The 21459-nt window shown below is 41.1% G+C and overlaps 1 protein-coding gene across 1 annotated transcript in view; it reads right to left on the reverse strand.

Annotated features, from left to right (window-relative positions):
* Nucleotides 1-21459, reverse strand: part of LOC134346871 (contactin-associated protein-like 5) — a 1673098-nt gene that overhangs the window by 1111718 nt on the left and 539921 nt on the right. The window contains exon 4 of the mRNA XM_063048676.1: nucleotides 8461-8608. Within this exon, the coding sequence (XP_062904746.1) occupies nucleotides 8461-8608 (148 nt within the window). The remainder of the gene's footprint in view (nucleotides 1-8460; nucleotides 8609-21459) is intronic.

The following is a 21459-nucleotide window of genomic DNA, read 5'->3' on the forward strand; positions in this document are numbered from 1 at the left end:
TAAAACTAGTATTGATGTATTGGTATAGGAACAACTTGGGAGCAAAACAAAAACTTAGCCATTGCAATAGGGGCACTTATTGCTGCCTCCTGCCTATTTGTGACACTTACCAGGAGTATTGTAGAAGGCACAAAGCATTGTCAAGGATCCCTACCATTCTTCCTACAATCCCTTTGACCCACTACCAACAGGAAGGAGATACAGAAGCTAGGACTGCCAGACTGGGTAACAGCTTCTTCCCTCAGGCTGTGAGACTGATGAGTACCCTGCCACCACTGAGGTCTCATTACTCAGACATTGGGCTGTTTACTGTTTAATTGTGCTGCACGCTGCATGCATTTTGAATTATATTTTATTAACATATTTATAGTTAAATTTTGTTTTATGTGTTGTGTTTGATAGATGTATTGTGGGTGCACCGTTGTCCACAGGAACATTGTTTTTTGGTTGTACAGTCAGATGACAACAAACTTGAATAATCCAGAACCATAACAAGGGTGATTCTGAGATTTTTCATTTGCTACGTACATGGAGACATTGTTCATGGAACAGCACAGCACAAGAACATGCCTTTTGGCCCACACTGCTGGGCCGAGCCAATTAATTTAGTAATCAAATAGCCAACTAAACTAATCCTTTCTGCCTACACAATGTCCATATCCTCTCATTCATGTGCCTCATGAAAAGTATTTTAAAAGTACCTAATGCATCTACCTCTACCACCACCCCAGGCAGTGCATTCCAGGTACCCACCACTCTCTGTGTGAAAAACACTTGCCCCTCACATCTCTTTGAACTACCCCCTCTCGTCTTAAATGCCTTCCCTCTGGTATTAGTCATTGGTGGTGAAGACCTGAAGAAGAGGACATTAGCTTCCACTTTAACTTCAGGTATGCTGTGTACTAACAGAAAATTACTCTAATAATCTCAATGAAAAGTGAAGGATCAAATAAAATTGTCTCAGGCTTGAGAATATATAATCCTAACTTCCGAAACCAAACTTGCCACCAAAGAATTAATGTCATTCCATTAACAGTAGGTAATGTAAAAACGTAGAGTTACTTTAATATGCCACAGGCTTCTTCCATGCAACAAATGTGGGGGAAGGGGTAGTCTCCCAGGGGACGAGAAGCCAAAGCAGTGCTACTCTCTGGTGATCACGCATTGTTGTACAATGAACAAGTTGGCCTAGGATGATTTACCATCAGTATAGCTAATTAAACTTTAACTTATATTTATAGTAATTTCTAAATCTTGCACTGAACTGCTGCCACATTACAACAAAATTCTGGGACTTGTGTCAATGATAGTAAACCAGTTTCTGTTTCTGATTCACTAATGATTACACGGTGTTAGCTGCAGAGGAACTGACTCAACCAGCTCCCATGAAGCACCCTGAGGACATCTTCACAAGCCACAAAAAAGGTGGCATCCATTACTAAGAACTCCCACCATCCTGGACATGCCATAAGGGTGGAGATAAAGAGCCTGAAGACCAACACTCAATGATTCAGGAACAGATTTTTCCCCTCTGTCATCAGATTTCTGAACAATTCAAGAACCCACTATTACTTTTTTATTATACTCTTTATTTATTTATGTCATTGTTAGAAATTACACATCACGTAACTCAGAATATATCTGATCCTCATGTGCAACTCCTCAGCAGAAGAAAGACTGATAACTGCAAGCAGCATGATGTCAACAAAATTCAGGTATGAGATGGTAAGTGCCAAGTAACATTCACAACACAAACGTGCCAAACAGTGACAACTTCCAACCAGGAAGTGTCTAACCTCCCACTTTTACATAGTTACATAGCAGTTAGCATTATGCTTTACTGTGCCTACTGTAAGATTGGGGTTGAATTCCTGCCACTATCTGTAAGGACAGTACATTCATTCTCCCACCATCGCGTGGGTTTCCTCCAGATTCTCTGGTTTCCTCCCTCATTCCAAAAAGTGTATCATTGAATTGAAAGGACAGGCAGGAAGGCAGAGAGAGTGGCGTTGCTCTGTTGGTAAAAAAATGAAATCAAATCATAGAAAGAGGTGACATGGAGTTGGAAGGTGTTGAATCTTTGTGGATAGCGCTAAGGATAAAAAGACCCTGATGGGAGTTACATACAGACCCCCAAACAGTAGTAAGGATGTGGTCTACAAATTACAAAAGAGATAGAAAATGCATGCAAAAAGGGCAATATTACAATAGTCATGGGGGGTTTCAATATGTAGGTAGATTGGAAAAATCAGGTTGGTACTGGATTACAGGAAGGGAAACTTCTAGAGTGACTATGAGATGGCTTTTCAGAACAGCTCATGGTTGAGCCCACTAGGGAATCAGTTGTTCTTGATTGGGTGTTGTACAATCAACCAGAATTGATTGGAGACCATAAGACAAAAGAACCCTTAGGGGCAAGTGACCATAATATGATCACTCTGAAATTTGAGAAGGAGAAACTAAAGACAGATGTACCATTATTACAGTGGAGTGAAGGGAATTACAGTGACATGAGAGTTGGAGTGACTCGGAGTTGGCCCTAGAAGGCATTTGACACTCATGAGGCTGCTTAACAAGCTATGAGCCCATGGTATTACAGGAAAGATTCCAGCATGGATAAAGCAGTGGCTGATTGGTAGGATGCAAAGAGTGGCAATAATGGGAGCCTTTTCTGGTCAGCTGCCAGTAACTAGTGATGTTCCACATGGGTCTGTGTTGGGACTGATTCTTTTTACATTACATGTCATTGATTTGAATCATGGAATTGATAATTTTGTTGCAAAGTTTGCAGACAATATGAAAATAGGTGGAGGGGCAAGTTGTTTTGAGGAAGTAAAGAGGCTACAGAAGGACTTCGACAGATTAGGAGAGAGGGCAAAGAAATGACAAATAGAATATAGTGTCAGGGAGTGTATGGTCATCCACTTTGATAGAAGAAGTGAAAGTGTTGACTATTTTCTAAATGGAGAGAAAATATAAAAAACTAAGATGCAGACTCTTGGCAGTCCTTGAGCATTCCCTAAGCGTTGTTTAAACATTAATTTGCAGGTTGAGTCTGTGGTATGGAAGGCAAACGTGATGTTAGCGATTATTTCAAGAAGGCTAGAACATAAAAGTAAGGATGCAATTTGAAGACTTTCTAAAGCACTAGCAAGTTCTCCCTGGAGTATTGTACAGGTTTGGGCCCTTATCTTACTAAGGATGTGCTGCAGCTGTAGGGGACTCAAAGGAGATTCAAAAAATGATAGCAGGATTGAAAGGTTTGACATATGAAAATCATTTGACACCTCTGGGCCTGTATTCACTAGAATTCAGAAGAATGAGGTGCGATCTTATTGAAACCTATCGAATGGTGAAAGGCCTTGATAAGAGTAGATGTGGAGAGGATGTTTCCTACAGTGGAAGAGTCTAACACCAGAGGACACAGCCTCAGAATAGAGGGTTATCCTTTTAGAATGGAAATGAGGAGAAATTTCTTTAGCCAGATAATGTGTGGAATCTGTGGAATTCTTTGCCACAGGCAGCTGTGGAGGCCAAGTCTTTATGTATACTTTAGGCAGAGTTTGTTAGATATTTGGTTGGTTAGGGTATGAAGGAATACAGGGAGAAGACATGAGATAGGGACTGAAAGAACATTAGATCAGCCATGATAAAATGCCGGAGCAGGCTCGATGGGCCAAATGGCCTAATTCTGTTCCTATTTCTTATGGTCCTATGTAGGCATGCATTCAGTAAGCTGTGGTGACACTTGTGGGCTGCCCCCAGAACATTCTCAATACAGACAATGCATTTCACTGTTATGTTTTCTGATGTTTCGATATACATGTGACAGATAGAGGTCATCTTCTTCTTCCCTCTGCCATCAGTTGTATAACCATCACCAGTCCCTGTTATCAGCATCCTAGGGTTCAAGTTTGACCCCTGACTGTTCCTTTGTTTTCTTTTTATTCCAATCTCTTTTTCCTCTCTCTCTCTCTGTGGGTCTGACACCTCTTGGGAGGGTTGGTATTGAAGCAACAAATGTTGATGCAACACTTTGTTCAGATTATACATCTCCTATCTCCCATTCCAAAATAGCCCCACTGATCACACTACAAACAGCGTTCTCTGTAGCAATAACCACCATGCCTTATAAAGCAATTTCTCCATCAATAGCAAATAGTGAAATGATGACAACTTCTTACTGCCATTTCCAATGTAATAATGTACTAATTATATATTATATATCTATAAGAATATATATTTAGATATCAGGAAAAACTGAGGATTCTTGAAAATGACACAACAAACTGCATGAATGAAATATTCAAAACACAAAGCAGACCAGAAGGAGCAAATAAAAGTTCATCTTCATGACAGAACCTCAGCATCACAAGGGAGAAACTCACAATATTTGACTGCAGGCCTCACGCCTGTCCAGTTGTCTGAGAGGTTTTCCTTTCAATGGGATGCCAATATCATAGGTACATCCCACATTGATTTGACATCCTTAACTACCCAAGAAAGAGATACTTGAAGGCATTGTTTAGAGGATAATAAACAGCCAGCCAGTAATGAAAGCCAAAGAAAAATAGGCAGATGTACTAAATACATAAAATGCTGAGAACATTCAGCAGGTGTTGCACCAGAGTGTTTAATTCTTAGATTTGACTGCTTAATAGCTATTCTTTTTGCAGTTTAACAATTAATTAATTATCTACTTGTATTTTATACTGTTTTTACATAAACTGCTTACTATGCCTCTAGTGGCAATGCAGAGTATAATTTTGGAAAGCTCTGGAAGTTTCTTTGTTCAGCATTATCTGAATAAGTGCTTTCTCAGTGGTTAACTTGGAATTTTCCTTATCTCTGTGATAGAAAAATAGCTCTTCTATGCTCAGTGCCATCTTAGTTTCTCTCTCACTCTCTTCAACTGGTAAACTACCACTGTCCTCTTCCTATTTCCTTATCAACTCTTAATAAAACATTTGTGAAGCAAAACGTTTTGTTCCTCTTTCCTGACTTCTAAAAGAACCTTTAGATATAACCTATACAGGTTAAACAGCACCTGTGGAAAGAGAAACAGCTAACAGGTCTAAACAGGTCTGAGGAAAGGTTGTCAATTAGCTCTTTCTTTTCCTGAAGATGCTGTTGGACTGTTGTCTGCTTCCAGCATTTGCTATTTTTATTATAATAATTAGTCATGTTGCTGTTGGTCTGGAGTTATGTGAAAGGTAGACTGGGTTTTCACAATAAAAACATAGAAAATAGGTGCAGGAGTAGGCCAGTTGGCCCTTCGAGCCTGCACTGCCATTCAGTACGATCATGGCTGATCATCCAACTCAGAACCCTGTACCTGCCTTCTCTCCATACCCCCTGATCCCTTTAGCCACAAGGGCCATACCTAACTCCCAATGAACTGGCCTCAACTGTTTCCTGTGGCAGAGAATTCCACAGATTCACCACTCTCTGTGTGAAGAAGTTTTGCCTCATCTCAGTCCGAAAAGGCTTCCCCCTTATCCTTAAACTGTGACCTCTCATTCCCAACATCGGGAACAATCTTCCTACATCTAGCCTGTCCAATCCCTTTAGAATTTTATACTTTTCAATCAGACCCCCCCCCCCGATCTTCTAAATTCCAGCAAGTTATTATGCGTTTAGATGCAATAATAACACAATAATTGCATCTAAATGCAATAAACTGGATTATTATTGCGTTTAGATGTTCCAGCAGCTACAAAGGAATTTGATCAAGTATTTTCCAATTATTTGGCAAGGCCTCTGGATTGTAGCTACCATCCCGGAATATAAACAAATATTGATCTGCATTTTGCTGTTCGATGAAAGCTGGCCTCTGCCACATTCAATGTTCAATCGATATAACAATCTGACATTTCTCTGTTGCCATTGGACACTCTCAACCCCAGGTCATGCAGCTTTAACTTTCCCAGCTGAAACTGGCTGGCTGATTCCCTCCATCTCTTCACGTCAGCTAGCTGAATGTCAATGGTATGTTACCGATGATATCACACATCCTTTATCTTTCTTGCATCTCTGAAGTTGACATATTCACAAACTACTTCCAGTTATACTCACCTTACATGAAAAGATGTGGAATGTTCCATTGTTTGAAACAATTTCTAAATAAATACAAATTCCTTTCAATTATAGAATCATAGAGTTATAGAGCACATAAATAAGTCCAACTGGATCATGTCACCTGAATGTCCTGCGACTGATTTAAGACAGATAAGAACTGTATTTAGCTACAATCACTGAAGGTGGTTCTATAGCCTCCATTGGCTCATTGGATGGCACTCTCACTTATGAGTCAAATGATTCTATTAAAAACATATTAGGTGGCCATTATCACATTGCTGTTTGTGGGAGCTTGCTGTGCACAAATTTCAAGCTCGTGTCTCTCCATCGCAGGCAAAGCCCTCCCTACCACTGAGTACATTTACAAGGAGCGTTGCACAAGAAAGAAACATCAATCATCAAGCAACCCCACCTGTGTGGCTCCTTGATGGAGGCTGCGGTAGAACAAAGGACCCTACGAAAATCCTGGCAATTGTGGACAATGTTTCTCACCCTCTGCATACCACCTTTACTGAACAGAGGAACACTTTTAGTAATAGACTAAGACAACTGCCCTGCTCCAAAGTGGGCTATATGAGGTCGTTCTTACCCTTGGCCATTAGGCTCTATAATGAGTCAACCTATAACCAGGGAAGTGATGACCCCTCCTGTTAGACTGTTAATAAGCTCTGTTTAGCACTGCTTACCAGACCCTGCTATCGCAGACACCCTGTGCTATTTTGTACAATATTACCATTACTTCTTATCTGGATGATGTGAATGTGCACCCATTACTGTACAATATTATGGTAATTCTTGCTCTACCGTCAGTGTGATCTTGGAAATCTTGTCACCATTGACTTGTAAATCTTGTACATCTTATGTAAGGAGTTTCTTCTTTTATGTTACTGAGAAGGCGAATAAAAATGACTTCTTTGTTATGTTAGAATAAAATGGCTTCTTGGTTATGTTAACTGCTGAGAAAGTGCTTCTTTATAGCAGCTTGTTTGGATTATAATTACCGATAGAGAGAATTGTATTAATTTGCTAACCAATTTGGATAGATATTATTCTTTCTTGTGTGTCTGTAAGCTATAGTTTTTGCAGGCTTTGGGGAAGAAAGTGTGATGGAGACAGAGAAAGGAGACGCGATGCTGTAAGTTGGGCGACGGAACAGACCCTGAGCATAAGTCCAAGGCCCAGGGTCTTCTGCAAGGAGAGGAGACGAAGACAGTCTCGTGTGGAGCGTCTGGTCGACCACTGTGGTTGGTCCCAGGCGGCGGGTCGAGGAGGTCGGAGGGGATCAAATGGTGGAAAGAAGACTCCATTAATTGAGCTCCAACGGTTGTGCATGAAGTGGTTGAACTTTGACAAGTTTGACACCTTTTACTTTCCTTTTATATTTTATCTTTATTAATTACATAGCTCCAGTAAGATCTATAAAGTGTAATCATTTAATCGCATATGGTGTAGTGTCTGTTATTTGGCCGGATGGGGTACATCACACAGCATCTACACAAACTTGATTACCAGGTTTGGCGGGGCTGAAGGCTGCTCCCCCTGGACGAAAGAGAGCTGAGCGAGCCTGAGGCTTACCGGGGGCTACACTTATTTTTAAAGTAACTTAGTTTTTTATTCTTTCTTACTTCTCTTCTAATATTAGTATATCTGTGCATTTGCAATGCTACTGTGACACTGTAATTTCCTTTGGGATCAATGAAGTATCTATCCAGGCTATGCTCTTTTCTCTCACTGCCAACAGGAAGGAGGTACAAGAATCTTAGGTCCCACACCACCAGGTTCAGAATAAGTTATTACTCTTCAACCATCAGGCTCCTGAACAGGCATGGATAACTTCTCTAATCTCAACGATGAATTGAATCCACAACCTATGGACTAAATTTCAAGGATTCTGCAACTCATGTTCTCAGTATTGTTTGTTTCTTTATTATTTTTAATTATTTACACAGTATGTATTTTGCATATTGGTTGCTTGTCAATCTTTGTGTATAGTTTTTCATTGATCCCATTATATTTCGATGGCCTGTTTCTGTGCTGTAATTGTTATATGGTTATTTGTTCTACTGTGAATGCCTACAAGAAAATAAATCTCAAGGTATGGTGACATATATGTGATTTGATATTGTACTTGGACTTTGAACATTTGAACTTTGAGTTATTGTGGCTACAGAGCTATAAGATTTTAATTATTAGTTACTTCAATAACAGTTTGCTTTCAAGAATTAACATAAATTGTGCTTTGCATCTGGTGGCAAAGCAAATAAAGAAATTTACTTAGCTTTCATTGACCTCCATTAACTTTCTCATTTTAGTAGTAACCTGTCCAACTTGATGTGGAAACTTTTAAAAACGAAGGCCTTTTCTTTGTAATTTTGTACTTACTATATGAGCATCCGTAAACTTCAACTCTCATTCCTATTCTACCAAATGGATTCCACTCAAGGGGAACAAAGCGAAGGAGTCTGGCCTTAATGGAATGCTCCAATTTGTGTCGCACAACACCATCAGCGTTGGAGTTTCCTACAAAAGCCTATTGAGAAAGAGAAAGAGATAAAGAAAATCATTCGGGGAGCAATAATGCCCTGCGACTGATTTAAGAGAGACAACAGCCATATTTAGCTATGATAAATTAAGCTAGTTTTTCAGTTAGTGATGGCTCGTTGAATGTCATTCCCACCTCCAAGTCAGGGGCCTGTGGATTCTATTAAAAACAGATTATGTAGCCATTGTCACATTGCTGTTTGTGAGAGTTTCCTGGGTAGAAATTTACTGTAGTCCTTCTTACATTAAAAGAGTGGCTCCACTTCAGGAATACTTTAAGTGATTGTAAAGCACTTTTGGATGTTCTGAAAGTGTTGTGCAAGATGATACATAAATGTAAGTTTGGCTTCCCCCTTTCAAATCTAACAGAGTAGTACCACCATTCCATGAGATGGTAAAGCCTGGCCGTAACCATCCTCTAAAGCAAGCTGCAAATTTCCTTGGAACATGGGTCCTGTTTCAAGAGGACAAATATTCATGGAAATTCTAATGGATTGTCCCGTTAACCCTTGGAAAATGAAATATCTAAAAAAATTACCAAAGAGGCTTCTCTTCTGGACATGTTCTCCCTACTGTAAATCAAAATTTTCCCTATTACAGCAGAGATGGTTCAAAGGGAAACCAGAAAATACCCCACACTGTCTCAGGTCTACATGGCCACCCAGACTGGTTGGGATATGCAGCAGAGGTTTCAGTTCCACCATGTTTCTCAGCATTGGGATGAACTTGCCCTTGACCAGGGTTGCCTTATCTGGGGATTAAGAGCTGTTGTACTATCCAAACTAAGAGCTAAAGTGTTGGAGGAACTACATGCTGGTCTCTAGGTGTGGTCAAAAGAAAGTGTTGGCTCAAAGCTTTGACTGGTGGCCTGAGATAGATTAAAAGTCTGACTAGCTTGACAAACACTGTTCAGGATGCCAACACATCCAGAAGGTACCAACAGCAGTGCCTCTCAATCACTGGGAATGATCTGCATTGCCCTAGCAGAGGATTCATGTGGATTTTGCCAGACATTCAAAACCATTTCCTGAAGTTCCAGAGTCAACTTCTACAACCACCATGGAGGAGCCCCAAAATTTGAGATGGATTCATAGTCTTTCCCACCAAGCAGAGTGACTACCGCACAACCCTGTGTTGAGGAAATATGTAGGCTGCAGATGGACTTAGACCGATTGGGAGAATGGGCAAGAGGGGAGCAAATGAAGTACAATGTTGGGAAATTCATGGACATGCACTTTGGTAGTAGAAATAAATGTACAGAATATTTTTTAAACAGGGAGAAAATTGAAAAATTCTGAGACAAAGGGACTTGGGAGTCCTTGTGCAGAACACCCTAAAGTTAACTTGCTGGCTGTGTCGGAGCTGAGGAAGGCAAATGAAATGTTAGCATTCATTTTAAGAGTAAAAACAAGAGAGAATCTGCAGAAGCTGGAAATCCAGGCAACACACACAAAATACCGGAGGAACTCAGCAGGCCAGGCAGCATCTATGGAAAAAAGCACAGTCGACATTTCGGTCCAAAACCCTGTCCTGCCGAAGGGTTTCAGCCCAAAATGTTGACTCTACTCTTGATAATTGTGAACAGTTTTTTGCTTCTCATCCAATAAAAGATGTGCTGGCATTGGAGAGGTTTCAGAGGTGGTTCACAAGGGTGATTCTGGGAATGAAGGGACATTTGATATGTCTGGGTCTGTGCTCACTGGAATTTAGAAAGATGAGGGGGCTGATCTCATTGAAACCTTTCGAATGTTAAAAGGCCTAGACAGAGTAGATGTGAAAAGGATGTTTCCCATAATGGGGCAATCTAGGACAAGAGGGCACAGCCTCAGGATAGAGGTGCGTCCATTTAAAACAGAGATGTGGAGATATTTCTTTAGTCAGAAGGTGGTGAATTTGTGGAATTTATTACCACAAGTAGCCTTGGAGGCTAGGTCATTCGGTGTGTTTAAGGCAGAGGTTGATAGGTTCTTGATTGGACACGGCATCAAAGGATATGGGGAGAAGGCCCGGGAATGGGGTTGAGCAGGGGAGAAAAGGTTCACCCATGATTGAATAGTGGACCAGACTCAATGGGCCAACTGGCCTAATTCTGCTCCTATGTCTTATGATCTTATGGTCTAATAAGAAATCCTCATAGCAATTAAACCTTTATGCTGAAATGAGACAATTAGAAATTTACCATGCTGTGGATGTCTATCATAACATCATTACGCCATCAAGTCATAAGTGAATGCCTCACTATAATAAAATGAAGTAGACAGGCTACCGCATTTTTCTTTTGATTTATTTCTGGAGTTACAAAGTATAATACCTCAGTTGAACCTCTTTCCTTATTCCACATACAGTATGTCATTTATACCTATATGGACCATGGCAATGGAATCTTTCAATTCCTACTTCAAATTCCTCTGCTGGTCCATAAGACAATGAGATATAGGATCATTAGGTCCATAAGACAAATAGGCCATTCAGCCCATCGAGTCTGCTCCAGCATTCCATCATGGCTGACCAGGATCTCACTCAACCCTTTACACTTGCCTTCTAGCCATAACCATTAATGCCCTGAACTATCAATTTTCGCTTTAAATATACCCACGGTCTTGGCCTCCACAGCTGTCTGTGGCAGAGTATTCCGCAGATTCATTACGCTATGGCTAAAAGAAAATCCTCCTTACCTCTGTTCTAAAGGGTCACCCCGCAATTTTGAGGCTGTGCCCTCTAGTTCTGAACATCCTCGCCACAGGAAACATCCTATCCACATCCACCTTATCTAGTCCTTTCAACATTTGACAGCTATCAATGAGAACCTCATGCATTCTTCTAAACACCAGTGAGTACAGGCCCAAGGCTGCCAAACGCTCCTCATATGTTAAACCCTTCATTCCTGAAATCATCCTCGTGAACCTCCTCTGGACTCTCGCCAATGACAACACATCTCTTCTGAGATATGGTGCCCAAAACTGTTGGCAATACTGCAAGTGTAGCCTGTCTACTGCCTTACAAAGCCTCAGCATTATCTCCTTGTTTTTATATTCTATTCCCCTTTAAATAAATGCCAACATTGCATTTGCATTCTTTACCACAGACTCAACCTCTAAATTAACCTTCTGGGAGTTTTGCACAAGGATTCCAAAGTCCCTCTGCACCTCTGATGTTTGAACCTTTTCCCCATTTAGATAATAGTCTGCACTATTGTTCCTTTTACCAAAATGCATTATCGTACATTTTCCAACACTGTTTTCCATCTGCCACTTTTTTGCCCATCTATCTATCTATCAATACATTACTAAAATTCTCATTCTGTTTATCTGTTTGTCTGTTTGTGCCCTCTAATTAGCCCAAATGGTGCATTAAAGCGGCACTTTTTTTGACTAAATGGACTTAAGATGCACTAACTTCCAGAATGCATGCAAAGGTCAGGGTTGTATTCATATAAAATTGCTCACCCGCCAACAGGCCCCGCTTTCCACACCCGATTCCAGCTTTCATAGAAACCGCGACGCGACACCATGACGCATGCGCATGGCCAGCCTCAGCAGCGACACCAACCACAGCAAAAGGGCAGGGCAGCTGTATTTCAAGAGGTCACATTCTGCTAATCACCATCAGCATGTGCATGATTGGGACAGATCAAACTGTCAGAGATTGGGACAGAGATAATTATATCTTATTGTAATGAAGCACTTCGAAACACCCATCAAACCCTTTGTTGCGGTCAAAGGACAGCAGTGACTATATCACATCCATTTAGGAGAGCGCCAACTACATCATCAAGAGAAATCAGCATCCAGGAGGCTTTGGTGCTACTGCTTCGTATCTTCTATCCAGCATTAAGGTAAAACAATATGGTCAGCCTAATTATGCTGCATGGAAAGAGAAGGGGGACATTATGGTCAAGAGATTACACCAAACATCGTCGGGAAGCAGCAAGGAGAGGGAGTGAACAAGAATCGGATGAGGCCAGGGCAGCACGACTCCAGGATCAAAGAGTCAGGAAAAAAAGATGAGAGAAGAAGAGACAAAGGAGGAGAGGCATGCATGTCTCCAAAATGACAACAATAGGCACAGAAGGAGGAGTGAACAAGAATCGCATCAGGCCAGGGCTGCACGACTCCAGGATCAGAGAGAAAGAACAAATGGTAGAAAAGATGAAGAGACAAAGGATGAAAGGGCTGTGTGTCTCCAGAATGACAACAACTGGCATAGAAGGAGGAGAGAGGAAGAGACAAAGGAGCTGAGATATTCACATCTCCAGGATCGGAGACAAAGAACAAACGGCAGAAGAGGTGAAGAGACGGGGGATGAAAAGACTGCGCATCTCCAGAATGACACAAACAGGCACAGAAGGAGGAAAGAGGAAGAGGCAGAGGAGAAAAGGAAAGGTTGACTCGAGAATATGCGGCAAAGAGTAATTATTGCGAGAGTTGCTGAAGACGACAATACCTGCTTTCAATGACAATACCTCAACAGAGAAAGAGCAAGGCAAAATGCACGACTCGCACACGGTAACATTTCTGCAGCTGTTGGTACAATGACCAGAGTATGCCCTTACTATCGTGCCTTCCTATTCACTGGAGAAACCGCAGACTCCAGATATTGTGTCCCTTCTACTTGCAAAAGAACAAATTCAAGGCATGCCAGATGCATCCATTGTCATTGATCCTGACCAGAGACCAGCATTTGAACATGAGAGAAGATTTAATGCGCAAATTGCCAACCAAGTCGCTGTCATTATACCGAACAGCCCTGAACCTGAAGCTGTATGAAGGGAAAGGTCAGGATAGGCAATTTGCAACCTCTACCTCAATTTATACAACAATGATGAACATATTGCAAATGAGTTCAGGAAGAACATCAGACAATTGCCTCTTCCAAACGACATCCTTTGGTGCCAAAGAAGTCCTTCCAATGAGGAATGGATGGAATCCTTCCGTGATTATTCAAAGCCAAATCCATCATTACATCAGATATTTAATGCCAGACCCCAACCAGCAAGCCTGATTCCTTCAAATTTACTTCATGGATCCTCAAGACAGCGTAGAACTGAGAATGGGAATACTACAGAATGATGGAATTCAATGTGAGATTGTTGAATTATTGGAAAGCCTACTACAACAACAAAACCCATATATTGTGTCCCTTCTACTTGCAAAAGAACAAATTCAAGGCATGCCAGATGCATCCATTGTCATTGATCCTGACCAGAGACCAGCATTTGAACATGAGAGAAGATTTAATGCGCAAATTGCCAACCAAGTCGCTGTCATTATACCGAACAGCCCTGAACCTGAAGCAAGATCATGGCACATTGTGTTGAAAGAACAAGAGGTGATTTGCAAATAATTTCAGAGTCCCATCATTCATATGACAGCCTTCAATACGTACTTTTCTTTCCACATGGAGACAATGGCTGGCATCATCAACTCCGAATGACGAACAACAAGAAACTGACGGCAATGCGTTATTATGCGTATTAAATAATAAACCATGAGAATGAGTTTAATAACCTTCTCAGAGGAGGACGTCTATTCCAATGATACTTGGTCGATATGGCTGCTAAGATTGAAGGTGAGAGGTTGAGCTACATCTGAATGAATCAAGCAACCTTGAGATCAACAACATACAGAGGCCTGACTGATGCACTGAATGATGATGATTTCAGAAACAGCGGAAGGTGTATCATCCTCTCCTCAACATTTGTCAGTGGACCGAAATACATGATGGAACCATGTCAAGACACCACGATGTATATATGGAAGTATGGTAATGCTTCATTTTTCATTACAATGACATGCAATCCAAACTGGCCCAAAATCCGACAGCATCTTTTTTTGCATCAGCGACCAAACGATTGGCCGGATTTAATCGACAGAGTGTTTGACTTAAAGAGAAAGTTGTTTATTAAGTACCTCACTGGAACAGATGGTCCCTTTGGTAGGTGTATCGCTCACATTGTAAATGTGGAACACCAAAAGCGGGGTCTGCCTCATTTGCACTGTCTGCTGCGGCTCGATGAAGCATCCAAGCCAAGACCACAAGATAATGATAGATCTGTGCAAGCAGAAATACCAGACCCAAATGAAGATCCCGAGCTGCATGAACTGGTCTTGAAGCACATGATATATAGTCCATATTGCACCACTAAATCACCGTGTTGGCAAAATGGTACATGCAGTAAGAGGTACCCAAAGCCATTCATTGAGCATACAAGGTGTGGGGATGATTCATATCCTGCGTATAGGAGACAGTCTGTGGAAATGGGAGGATTCAAAGGTGATCAGTAGGATGACAAACTCGAACTATAACTTCTGAATGGGTGGTCCCCTATAATGCCCAACTATCGAAGCTGTTCAATTGTCATCTAAATGTAGAAATATGCTCATCAAATAAGTCCATCAAATATGTGATCAAGCATACCATGAAGGAGAGTGATCGGGCAATTTTTGGAGTGAATAGAGAAGACGGAATCACACAGTATTTGACAGGCAGCTATATCGGGCCCTCTGAAGCTGTCGGATTGATACTCAGATTTCCAATTCACGAGAGGGAACCAGCCGTTGTTCGCCTTCAAGTGCACCTTCCCCAAGAGCATCAAGTATTCTTTCGAGATAATGCTGCTAAGCAACTGAATAATGATATGGCAAGAACCACTGCAACGGAATTCATGGATCTTTGCACATGCGATCCATTTTCTAGAACCCTGTATTATGCAGATATTCCCAGATTCTACACTTGGACTAATAAGAGATGGGAAAGAAGGAGAATGGGTTAAAGAGTGGAGGAGTACTCCAGGATTTTTGAAGCAAATGTTCTGGGTTGAGTGTATACCGTTTTTCCATGAAGTGGTGACCTCTACTATTTGAGACTTCTTCATCACATAAAAGGCCCAGTATCTTTCGAATCATTGAAAACACATAATAGAGATATCCTTCCATCATTCAAAGATGTCTGCAGAGAGAGAGGATTGTTGCAAGCTGACGATCATTGGCAGCAAACTATGGAAGAAGCAGAGAGAACAGGAATGCCCAGAACAATGAGAGATTTGTTTGTCGTCTTGCTAACAAACACTGAAATCAACAATCCACAGCAATTTTGGAACTGGTTCAAGAATGCAATAGCTGAAGATTTCTTACAAATGGAGAGGAGAACTATCAATGATCCTAATATCATGATCGATGAGAGGCATCATGGACAAGCTCTTCTGTATTTCTAAGAGAAACTTGAGAACTTGGGTAAAACATTTTAAGAATGCGCTGTCCATTCAAGATTCAAGATACCACTCAAAGTCAATGAAGATGCCCTTTGTAACATCGATAAAAACACAAATACTGCAAATTTACTCTGAAATGCGAGGCTTATTGTCTCGGATGAGTACCCCATGATTAGGAGGGAGAGCATCAAAGCCATGGTCCAGACTCTTCGTGATGTATGCAGCAAGAATGAGGCCTTCGGGGGGTACTTTAACCATTTGCTGTGGCGGTTTCCGTCAGCTTCTAGCAGTTGTGAAATGAGGAAATGTTGCTGATGTGGAGAATTCATGCATAAAAAAATCCTACTTATGGAGAAGCTTCATCAAGTTTCAGTTGAAGAGAAACATACGATTGAGTGAGGGAGAAGGACGATTTTCTGAGTTCCTGTTGGATGTTGGAGAAAACAAGACTGAGAAAAAGGAAAATGATGAAATCAAATTAACTAAGATATGATTCTGCTAGCAAAATCTATGGAAGAATGTATTAGAAACATAGAAACATAGAAAATAGGTGCAGGAGTAGGCCATTCGGCCCTTCAAGCCTGCACCGCCATTTATTATGATCATGGCTGATCATCCAACTCAGAACCCAGCCTTCCCTCCATACCCCCTGACCCCTGTAGCCACAAGGGCCATATCTAACTTCCTTTTAAACATAGCTAATGAACTGGCCTCAACAGTTTGCTGTGGCAGAGAATTCCACAGATTCAACACTCTCTGTGTGAAGAAGTTTTTCCTAACCTCGGTCCTAAAAGGCTTCCCCTCTATCCTCAAACTGTGACCCCTCGTTCTAGACCTCCCCAACATCGGGAACAATCTTCCCGCATCTAGCCTGTCCAATCCCTTTAGGATCTTATACGTTTCAATCAGATCCCCCCTCAATCTTCTAAATTCCAACGAGTACAAGCCCAGTTCATCCAGTCTTTCTTCATATGAAAGACCTGCCATCCCAGGAATCAATCTGGTGAACCTTCTTTGTACTCCCTCTATGGCAAAGATGTCTTTCCTCAGATTAGGGGACCAAAACTGCACACAATACTCCAGGTGTGGTCTCACCAAGGCCTTGTACAACTGCAGTAGTACCTCCCTGCTCCTGTACTCGAATCCTCTCGCTATAAATGCCAGCATACCGTTCGCCTTTTTCACCGCCTGCTGTACCTGCATGCCCACTTTCAATGACTGGTGTATAATGACACCCAGGTCTCGTTGCACCTCCCCTTTTCCTAATCGGCCACCATTCAGATAATAATCTGTTTTCCTATTTTTGCCACCAAAGTGGATAACTTCACATTTATCCACATTAAATTGCATCTGCCATGAGTTTGCCCACTCACCCAACCTATCCAAGTCACCCTGCATCCTCTTAGCATCCTCCTCACTGCTAACACTGCCACCCAGCTTTGTGTCATCCGCAAACTTGGAGATGCTGCATTTAATTCCCTCATCCAAGTCATTAATATATATTGTAAACAACTGGGGTCCCAGCACTGAGCCTTGCGGTACCCCACTAGTCACCGCCTGCATCTCTAGGAATTCTGTCTTGCTTCCTTTCAGTGAAATGATGCGAAAAATAAACTTCACATGCATTACACGCTTCCCTGGAATCATGAAAGAACACTGTCCCTTCAATGCCGTAGGTGAGGGAGCTAATGCCACTCAATTTCCAACAAAATTCCTTGATTCGGTCGAGCTCTCTGGATTGCCACCACATAAACTGGAATTGAAGAGAGGATCTCTCATCATTTCAATGAGGAACTTGGATCCACCAAGGCTTTGCAATGGAACACAAATGATGGTGGAAGAACAGCACAACAATCTCATCGTAGCAAAGATAAACATTGGTGCATTCAAAAATGACACTGTCAGGATCCCAAGCATTACTCTCAGTTTATCAGAAGGGGAAGATGTCCCTCTTCAGCGGATCTAGTTCCCAGTACAGTCATGCTTTGCTATGACTATACATAAGGCACAAGGCCAAACCATGGAGAATGTGTTGATTTATCTGGAGAAAACAGTATTCCAGCATGGTCAGCTGTATGTGGCTTCAAGCTGGGGAAAAATAAATGAAAATGTTAGAGTTTTCTTGAAGGGTTGCAGATCAACCAGAAATGTTGTCATCAAAAGTGTCCTTCGTTAACGAGGAGGAGTGATATTTGTCTTGCTACGTGTCTTCCAAAGCAAAGCAGTAGCAATAGCATTCAGCGAAATTTAATGTTCATTCTGGTCACATCAGACTGCACTACCTTTCTCTCAAAGGGTGCCCCAACAGGTCACCCAGTTGTCTAGTTCTTCCAATTTGTCTAAGTTCTGCTGCAATCGCATTACTTCCTCAGCACTACCTACCCCTCCACCTATCTTTGTGTCATCTGCAAACTTTGCCATCAATTCCATTATCAAAATCACTGACAAACAATGTGAAAAGTAGCGGTCCTAGTACTGACCCCTGAGTAACACCACTAATCACTGGTAGCCAACCAGAAAAGGCCCCATTTGCTACCTCCTGCCTGTCAGCCATTCCTCTATCCATGCCAGTAGCTTTTCTAAAATGCCATAGGATTTTATCTTGTTTAGCAGCGTCATATGTGGTACCTTATCAAATGCCTTCTTAAAATCAAAGTAAATGACAGCCACTGTCTCTCCTTTGCCCACCAAGCTGGTTATTTTCTCAAAGAATTCTCACAGGTTTGTCAGGCAAGATTTCTCTTTGCAGAAAACATGCTGACTTTGACTTATTTTATCATTAGTCTCCATGTACCCCAAAACCTCATCCTACATAATGGAGTCCAACACTTTCCCAACCACTAAGATTGGGTTAACTGGCTTATAATGTCCTTTATTTTGTCTTCCTCCCTTCTTAACGAATGGAGTGACATTTGCAATCTTTCTGTCCTCCGGAACCATGCCAGAATCAAGTAATTCTTCAAAGATCATGACCGATGCATCCGTTATCTCTTCAGTAACCTCTCTTAGGACTCTGGTATGTAGTCCATTTGGTCCAGGTGACTTATCCACCTTAAGATCTTTCAGTTTGCCTAGCACTTTTTCCTTTGTAATAGCAATGGCACTCACTCCTGCTACCGGACACTCATGGATGTCTGGCACACTGCTAGTGTCTTCCACGGTGAATACAAATGCAAAGTACCCATTAATCTCATCTGCCATTTCTTTGTCCCCCATTACTACCTCACCAGTATCATTGTCCAGTGGGCCAATATCAACTCTTACCTCCCTTTTACTCATTATATAACTGAAAAAACTTTTAGTATCCTGCTTTATATTATTGGCTAGTTTGCCCTCATATTTCATCTTTACACTTCTTATGGCTTTTGTGTTGGATTTTAAAAACTTCCCAGTCACTTTTGCTGCACGATATGCCCTTTCTTTGGCTTTCATGCAGTACTTAACTTCCCTTGTCAGCCACAGTTGCCGACTCCTTGCCATTGGAGAACTTCTTCTGTGGGATATATCTATCCTGCACTGCCATCATCCCTGTCATTATCCTCCTCCAGTGCACCTAGGCAAGCTCCTGTCTCATGTCTCTGTAATTCTTTTTATTCCATTTTGATACTGATACATGTGACTTATGCTCCTCCCTTTCAAATTGCAGTATGAATTCAGTCATATTATGATCACTGCCTCCTAAGGGTACAAATGCCTAAGGCTTCCTAATAAAATCTGGATTATTACACAACTCCCAATCTAAGATTGCCTTTCGTCAAGGAGGATCAAGCACAATCTGCTCTAAAAAGCCATCTCATAGGCATTCAACAAATTCCCTTGCCTGATTTTCCCAATCCCCTTGCATATCGAAGTCCCCCATTACAATTGTGACATTACACTTATTACATGCCCTTTCTAGTTCCTTATCAATCACAACCCCACATCTTGGCTACTATTTGGAGGCCTATATATTTATTTCCATAGTGATATTTCGCCCTTTAAGTTTTTTAACCCCACCCACAAAAATTCAATATTCTCTGACCTTGTCATCTCTTTCTAAAGATGTAATTCCATTTCTTACCAACAGAACCGTAACATCAACTATGTCTTCCTAACTGCCCTTTTGATAAAAAGTATTAAGTATTTAATATTAAGCTTCCAACAATGACCTTCTTTCAGCACAACTCAGTTATGTCTACAATGTCATACCAACTAATCTCTAATTGTGGCAGAACTTCATCCATCTTATTTCGAATACGAGGTGCATTTAAATACAGCACCTCAGTCCTACATTCTTCACCCTTCTGAATTTTGCTTCTGTTGTATAATTTAACTTTTTGAACTGTCTGCATTTGTACCCAGTCATTGGCTTATTCTTCCTTACATTCATGTTACAGCCATCATTTACTTGTAAAATTATTGGCTCGATCATATTGGTTCCCATTCTCCCCGCTATAGTGGTTTAAACCACTCTTGGCAGCTCTCGCAAACCTGCCCACAAGAATATTGTTCCCACTTGGATTCAAGTGCAATCTACTCCTCCACTTCCTTCCTAACTCCCTGTTTTCTTTTTTTCTGGACCTCCTTTTTCTACCTATGTCATTGGTACCAATATGTACCACAATTTCTGGCTACTCACCCTCCCTTTTCAGGACATTGTGGATGCATTCGGAAACATTGTAGATCCTGGCACCTGGGAGGCAAACTACCATTCATGTTTCCTTTTTGTGTCCACAGAGTTGTCTATCTGTCTCCCTGAGTATAGTGTCCCCTATTACTGCTGCTCTATTAGGTCAGATGAGATATCTTAATGGTGGAGACTAGGCAGCCAACTCAGCCTTTAGGGCTCTCAATCCTTCTGTCAGATCACTCTATTTATTCACTCTGAGTATAATATCCCCAATTACAACATTTGTTTTCTTACCCAATTCTCGAATAGCTCCCTGAACCATGGTACCAATATAAATTGTTCATCCTTCCTCTTACCTGCACAATCTCACCTGCACAAGATGCAAGATCTCAAAGGAAGGTAGATGGATGATGAAGGAACAGCAATTTGAACTTTAATAAGAAATTGATTGTTTCACAGTGAATATTAACAACAAAAATAATGGAATCCAGGCTGTTTATCCCAGCTACCCGATTTGAACTCTTGTCCCTCGATCAATTATCCATACATTTTACTGCTAACCTATTAACATAACTATTATGCGAAATAACACTTTGCCTTTTGTTAAAAATGTTATACAGGTCAGGATTATTTTATTTATACTTACACTTATAACTCACAATCTGGTGTAACATGATTAAATTATCTTCAGGCTGAGTAATTTTCCAATTTTGTCGAGTGCATGTAAGCTGATCAGAACATCCAATTTATTTGCAGTACAATAGACATGCAGATGAAAAGAGTGTATCTGTGACTATTGAATCAAAACTAAGGATTTAATAAAAGTGCTGAAAGCATCAAGAAACAATTTCTGGAAAGTAAACACAATTTCAAGTGAATATCAATAATTTATTTTAATTTTATTGCTTTTGCTTTCCCTCTCTCCTGGGCGTAGTCGATTGGGGAATGGAGTTCTAGGCATATAACTCCTGCAGTTTCTCAGCCATTCTTCGCTTAATGAGCATGAATGATTATTCAGTGA

This window comes from Mobula hypostoma, chromosome 5 (genome assembly GCF_963921235.1).
Source record: "Mobula hypostoma chromosome 5, sMobHyp1.1, whole genome shotgun sequence".
Lineage (NCBI taxonomy): Eukaryota > Metazoa > Chordata > Chondrichthyes > Myliobatiformes > Myliobatidae > Mobula > Mobula hypostoma.